The sequence below is a fragment of the Alosa pseudoharengus genome, unplaced genomic scaffold, assembly GCF_046254945.1.
Source record: "Alosa pseudoharengus isolate Yale_2024_CS ecotype anadromous, Long Island Sound unplaced genomic scaffold, YU_APseudo_1.1 YU_APseudo_1.1_scf_12, whole genome shotgun sequence".
NCBI lineage: Eukaryota > Metazoa > Chordata > Actinopteri > Clupeiformes > Clupeidae > Alosa > Alosa pseudoharengus.
Window position 1 is genome coordinate 18,169,664 of NW_027468587.1, and position 7,500 is coordinate 18,177,163.

At 46.9% G+C, this 7,500-nt stretch overlaps 1 protein-coding gene across 4 annotated transcripts in view; it reads left to right on the top strand.

Annotated features, from left to right (window-relative positions):
* Positions 1–7,500, top strand: part of LOC143119078 (zinc finger protein 516-like) — a 39,298-nt gene that overhangs the window by 23,097 nt on the left and 8,701 nt on the right. For all 4 annotated transcript variants that reach the window (XM_076280328.1, XM_076280329.1, XM_076280327.1 and 1 more), the window contains one exon: positions 5,170–6,654. In XM_076280328.1, the coding sequence (XP_076136443.1) occupies positions 5,170–6,654 (1,485 nt within the window). The remainder of the gene's footprint in view (positions 1–5,169; positions 6,655–7,500) is intronic.

Below are 7,500 nucleotides of genomic sequence, written 5' to 3' on the forward strand. Positions count from 1 at the left end.
CTTCAAATGGGATACCTTCTACTTGATAGACGTATTTAGAAGGTTTTGTAGTCTCTTGGCAGTCATCATCTATGATGAAATCTTAGGACCTAGAAAGAGCCTTTTTTGGACAAATCGGCTTACCCTCCATTGTGGCTGTATGATCGTTTGTCTAGAGTGAGCAAGAATGTGTACTTAATAAGCTATAACATGCCTTAACCGTATCAGATACTGGCAACATTTTACAAGCATCCATTTAGTGTTTTGTCAATTTATCTTGAACTAAATTAATATGCCGCAGTGTTTCCCACAGAATTCAATTCTATTTGTGGTGGTAGGTTTGCAGAATTAACTTGAATGCAACGGTTTTTAACAAATTAGCACAGCGTGGTTATGATGCTAACCAGATTTAAGCACAATTTAGTACAACCTGGAAAATCATTGTGTGGTGGTCAATGTTGATATTGTGGTGGGCCGCCACAAATAAGTCAGTGTATGGGAAACACTGTTGCCGTTTATTAAAACATCCCACAGTTCTTAAAATATGATAGCGTGCCTTATAATCATCTGTTAAAATAGAATACAATTCATGACCATCTACATTTTTAAAGCAAACAGCAAATATTTAGTCGTAACATTTTTAGTCATCAATACCAGCACATTTTGAAAGATAGTCGGTAGGTTTGTCTTAGTGACTGATCACACCTGTTATGTGTGCATGTTTTAATAAAGCACATTTGATTAGATGCCACTCGATATAAATCCAAATTTCATTTGATGCACCTATTTCTCAGATGATTTCCCTTACGCCGCCAGGAGGATTTGTAACTGGAGTCGAGGCTAATCTCAATTGCAAAGTAGGATGGAGATTTAGCCGGGGCGTTGTGTGTTTGGCCACGCGTGATGCGGTGCATAAATGTTTGGTTTGTTTTCCTCGATACGTTTATCTACAGCTGTCTGTCAAGCCTAATGACTCGCTTTGGGTTGCCACAGTGCCAGACAGTAAGAATGTAGATACTTAGTCTAACATAATTGTATATCATTATTATTTATTTATTGTTTATACCATTCTGTCAGGAGCCCAAAGATTTTTTATACATATTCACATGTGTGTGTGTAAGTTCATGTATTAACATAGAGCACATATATTTGAGGATGCCAAAACTACCTTGGTTATGAAGTGCTCTCTCAAAACGTGCAAGCACATGTTGAATGTGAAATGTTTCTGTTTTGTTACTGTTAATTCTTTTCTGACTTTTTCTTTCACTTTTATCCTGAAGTGTTGACAGTGTTAAGAGCACTGTATGTTTGGTGGGGGGATTGGTCTGCAGATAGGATCATATGAAAGAGGAAATGGGATCAGAATAAAGGCTTTATCTGTTGACAGCCATCCAGCCCAGCTGTGGGGTGAAGGCCGTCTCATTTCCTTTCGCCTCGACACGAGAATCTGTGTAGTCGTGTTGGTCATACCCTGTGGAGAAAAAACCCTGCAGTCCTTTGAATGGACCTTATTAGCGTGTTTAAGTTCAAAGGATGTACAGCAGGTTATGGACCCAGTTACAAGTCCACCTTTTTGCACATCTCTGAGCTCAAATCATCTGTTGATGATATGGCCATTGTTGTGGACTCTTCCTCACATAGCCAGCTGTGAATTTTACACTTGGAAGTAGAGACACCTAGTGGCAATATATGGAATTGCACCACTTCATTAGCTCTGTCAAAACAGAAGTGTTTGTTTGGTACTTTCTTTGTTCAGACGTCAGTTCCTTTAAACCAGATGTGATGTCTTATTTCTTTGGGAAGTGAGCTGTAGCTAAGAGGTTAAAATGGGATTTACATTTGTCATCCATTTTATTGGGAAGCCTTAAGATGCTGACAACAGGAAATCATGTTATTTCAACGCAATCGTGGTCTTTTCCCCCAAATTGTGGGACTTAGGAGATTCTCTGGTTTACTCACAGATTTTCTGAAGCTGTTGTTTCTGTAAAAAAAAACAAGTGTGAGCAAGTTTGAGACCATTTTCCATCTGAAAGATGATCTGAGCATCTGGATGTGGCGTTCTCTTTTTTTCCCTGGCCTGTGCTTGGCGCTCTCACACACACACACACACACACACACACACACACACACACACACACACACACACACACACACACACACACATACACATACACGAGGAGTTCAGGATCAGCGAGCGGGGTCGGCTCTTCCCCCGGTGGTTTTGAGAGCATCGAAAATAGAAACACACTCTTTTCTTTTCTTTTCTTTGGGCTTGAGCTTGAGTGCTATTTCAGCACATCCTGTTGCAGGAAACCACCCCTCTGTGTGAATGTGTCCTTTTCTTTACTTTTCATGTTGTCTGACTGCTGAAATCAATCTGCTCTTCATGCACCTTAAGTTCTTTGTAAGTGTCTAAAGTAATAGCACATACTACAGAAACAGACATCCTTTAAAAAAAAAAAACAGATACGATAATTGATATACATTAGATAGATATCAGTGACAGATATAGGCGATATAAGTGAAAATACTATGCTCACATATAAATATAGAGCAAATCTGAGGAAAACTAAGGTCGAAACATCATTCATTCATAAACATACGAAAATGACCAAGGAGTGTGCGGACTTCTCTTTGTAAAACACATACATATACCCTTTAGTAAACACTAGGTCGTGGCGTATGCTGTGTGGGTGATGGAAAGGGGACCCGATTTTGAGCAGAGCAACAGAGAGAATAAGAGGAGAAACTTGCCTTTGTGCTGCCGCCGCTTGCCCTTAGGCAGAAGAGGCACTCCTGGCATTAGTCACAGGAGATGAGCACTCGCCCATTTAAGGCAAAGATTTCACAGGTGCTGATTGAATCCATCAAGCAGACTTTGAAATTTGTCCTAAAGTGCTATTCTTGCAAAAGCCATTTTTTTTTGAAAAGGGAGAGTGGAAATATAGTTGACTGCTGTTATAAAGCAGAGTGACTTTAGAGGAGTGAATCTTTCTTTCTGAGCTTTTTTCTATTTCCATTTTTCTTTCTGTCCATCTCTCAATTGCCTTATCTGGTGTTCCGCTCTTTTTTCCTGTAACTCTGTTTACCTCTTTCTCTTCCTTGTCCCTCTATTCTCTCTCTCCCTCCCTTTTTTTCTCTTGCCCAGTTGGTTACTTAATCCATGCCGACCCGGCACCCTGGCTGTGACCAGCCCTACAGGTTGTTTTTGGGAAGGGTTTGTTATTTATAGATGATTGGATGACTAGATCTACTGGTCCACTGTTGCCCAGAGATCCCTTACGACCACGCTGGTGGCTACCTTATGCCAGGTGAAGTCTTGGCCCACAGGTAGATCAGGTGAACCCGTGGGGTAAGGGAAGGATCCAGGTGATCAGGTTGCCAGAGGCCAGGTGGTGAGTTAATGCGCAGGGAAGCTAGAGACAAGGTGAACTGACGGTGAGGTCGAGTCATGGTTACACACATGGGTGTGTGTGTGTGTGTGTGTGTGTGTGTGTGTGTGTGTGTGTGTGTGTGTGTGTGTGTGTGTGTGTGTGTGTGTGTGTATCCATGCACATGTGGTTCACTGAAACGGGTCACTGAAACTCACAATGTGGTGCTTGGAGATTGACGGGGTCAATTAGGCTGCAAAACTCCTGGTGAAAAGATGGAGACGGTTTGAATGGAAGTTCAAAGCAGAACTGGTGTGCATAGCTGCCACCTGTGACTAGCTGTCTTCCAAAGAGCAACAAATACTAAAGGCCTGATTTCCATGAGAAAACTGTGAAATAAGGCATGGGATTGGTGGGGGTGAGGGTGGGGTTGGAGTGTGTGTGTGTGTGTGTGAGTGTGTGTGTGTGTGTGTGTGTGTGAGTGTGTGTGTGTGTGAGTGTGTGTGTGAGTGTGTGTGTGTGTGTGTGTGTGAGTGTGTGTGTGTGTGTCCCCTCCCATCCACCCACGCTTCCTCTCCACCATTCAGTTCCCCCTGCAGTTCACTGTATGAGCCTCTGCAGGTTAGCATGACAGACAGCCTAACCAGAGCCAGATGGCCCTGCTCTCCCCCCCGCGCTTAATTGACAAATTGAAACAGAGTTGTTTTCTCATCCGTTTCTGTTGGCAAGGGAGGGGGAGAGCGGCATTCTGAACGCAGCTCCGAGCCCGTTGCAAGTGTGTGTACATGAGGCTGGAATCTTGGAGAGAGCCACCGCAAACAGGAAGAGGGTGTCAGTGTATGGGGGTGGATAGGTGGACGGGTAGGGGTGGGGGGATGGGCGGTGTTTGTTATTCTTCCATATTCCACTGTGTGTGTGTGTGGTGGATTTTTCAGCATTTGTTTGCTATGCCTGCTGGGACTCGGAGTTCTCATGCCCTCAGCTCAGGGTTAGAGTATCATGCTGTCAGCATGTTTGCTTAGCCACTCTGTGGTCGGTGGAGACAGGACTTACAGGAAAATAGCTAAAGGATGCCATCATGTGGCCAATATGTAACATTGCATGTCTTTGGAACAGGTGTTTTGGCGATTTCATTCATAAAATTTAAATTAAGGCAATTGAAAATATAATTGCAATGAAATTAAATAAAATTAAATGCATAACGTACATCATGTTAAACATGACAGTGGAATGTTAGACATGCTTACAAGAAATACATGTATTTTCTGGTAATATGTGAGAAGTATCATACTTTTGCATCATGTGATTATTGTTATGACACTTTATACAAAAATCTGTACAAAAAATGTATACAAACATCTGTAAAATAACTGATATGGATACTGTTTGTTAAAAATTCTTTTAACCAAATATGCTGACAAGTAGGCTTAAGGGAAAGGAGATGTGATATGTGAAGGATATGCAAAGAAATATTGAAGCTGCCACCTAGTGGCTCAAGATACACCATGCATGTAAAACAGCATTGTAAATGGTAGTCTGTCAGAAGGTGCCACCTCATATTTAAAGGTATGGAATAGGTTATTTAATTGTGGACTTTTATTTTACCTGGTAAGGTAGCAGTCAGCTTAGGTTTGGTTTCAGCTGTTGACAGCTGTTGATAGTAATCCATATTTTTTAAATGCTAAACTATGTCTTAGAGCACCTCAGATGCACTAATTATATACAGGTAATAGGTTTGCTTAGTTTGTATGTTGTAGCTTATAATAAATGAACACACGTCACGTGACAAACATTGCTGTCCTTCTGTGCCTATCTGCAGAGGAGAAGCCGTACGTCTGCAGCCTGTGTGACTTCATCACTCCCGTGTCCTCGGTGTTCATCTCCCACCTGCGCCTGGTGCACCCGGAGCCTAGCCTAGCCCAGGAGCCCGCGGCCCCCAAGAGCACCACCACCACCACCACCACCACCACCCAACCCTCCACCAGCAGTTCCAGCAGCAGAGGCGGCGGCGGCACTAGCAGCTACCCCAAGCTGAAGCGCGCTCTCCTCCGGGGCGCCCCCCACTCTCCCTCCCCTAGCCGCTCCCCCTCCTCGGAGCGGCCCCTGGCCCCCAACGGCATCATGGCCACACACGCCCGACCCCTGACCCCAGCGCCCGTCGCCTGCGAGCCCGCCGTGGACCTGTGCGTGCGGCCGGAGGGCGCCAGGGGGGCTGCGTCCGCTGCCTCCGCCTCCGCTGCCGCCACGCCGCCCGAGGGTCTGCCCAGTCACCGCTGCATGTACTGCGCCCACCACACCCGCTACCCCGAGGTGCTGTGGATGCACCAGATGATCGCCCACCGGCTCAACAGCAGCGCCCTGGTGCCCAAGTGGGCACAGAAGAGCCAGAAGAACGGCGGTAAGAAGGGCTCGGAGACGCGGAGACGCACGGGCCCTCCGCCGGCGCTGGAGGGCAAGGAGTGTCCCCCGCTCCCCGCCAACGTCCGATCGTCCCGCACACGCCCCCCTGCGAGCTCGAGCGGTGCCGCAGCCGCCAACGCCACGACCAACAGCAGCCTAAAGAGAGACAGACCTTCTTCATCGTCATCGTCCTCCTCCATCTCGTCGTCGTCGTCCTCTGCTCAGCCTCGTCCAGGAACCTCGGCGGCAGCGGCGGCCAGCAAGACCACCAGGCCCCCCGTGAGCCGCCAGCGGGGAGAGCCGGAGCAGCCGGAGCCCCCTTCGTCTCGCTCGCGACCCCGGGTGGACCTCTACCCCCGGGTCGCTTCGGCCGGAGCCCTGGAGAAGAGCGCTGGCGCCCCCCACAGCTCCAGCAGCGGCGGTGGCGGCGGTGGCGGCAGCACCAGCACCACGAGCCCCAAACCGGGAGCCCGCATGGCTGACCGCTACCTCCTCCCCGAGGAGGGCCTCGGCTTCATGCTGACCAGCAAGCATGGCTTCAGCGAGTACGGCCGCCCCAAGAACACCTCGCCGTCCGCTCAGACCACCAAAGCCGCCAAGCCCAAGCCCAAGCCCAAACCCGCCGGCCACAGCCAGCCCGCGCACGCTGCCATCACCTCCACCGCCTCCATCGCAAACCACCTGTACGGAGCCTCCCAACCACACGGGGGCGCTGCCCTCTTGGGCTTGGGCTCCCCTCATTCTGTCCTGCGCTCAGGGGAGGCCAAGCAGGAGACGTTGGCAGCGGGGGCACCGGCGGACACACAGCTGGATATTCTGAGTTTCCTGAAGAACTGCAACTCCCACGAGCTCGCTACACTGTACCACCGCTGGGGCATGGCTAACCCACTGCTAGAACATACAGGTGAGGAGACCACATGTATAAATGTATGCACAGAGTATGTGAATTCATAAACATATGTATTTGTTTGTGTGTGTTTTATGTTATTTGTGTGTGCATATATGTGCTGTGCAGGGCCACGTGTGTGTGGTTGTGTATAAGTACACATTTGGTTCTCTGTGGTGTACTGTAATGGGCACTGTTAGTGTTGACTTTTCATTTTCAATTTTATTGTTCTCAGAGGGCAGTTGGTTTAGCAGCAAGACAACAAAAACAGACGTAGAAAAACATAAGAAAAGGGACAAAAGACAATAAAATGATGTTGAAGTATCTACTGTAGTCGCAGCGATTATGAGGGTCTTTGCATTAACAATTCAGCTGATTGAAGTGTCCACCGTCGTTGTGGTGTAATCTTGGGAAAGAGTGACACAGATCACGTCCAAGTACCATCAGCGAAATATAGTCTCAGGATTGCATCAAATGAAGTACATTTAAATATTTGATGACTTGATATGATGTAAGTCTAAATAGATATGATAGTAGATGAATATCTGCATTAGTGAAGTATTATTACTAATACTTTATTTATACTTTATTAATCAGGAGTACATTAAGGAGTATTGGAGATTGCAGTGGTGAACCAGTTAAAGATCTGTGTAGTGTGTGTGTGTGTAGTGTGTCTGTGTAGTGTGTGTGTGTAGTGGCCTACTGCTGGTCTGTGTAGTGTGTGTGTGTATAGTGGCCTACTGCTGGTCTGTGTAGTGTGTGTGTGTGTAGTGTGTCTGTGTAGTGTGGCCTACTGCTGGTCTGTGTAGTGTGTGTGTGTGTAGTGTGTCTGTGTAGTGTGTGTGTGTGTATTGTGTGTGTGTA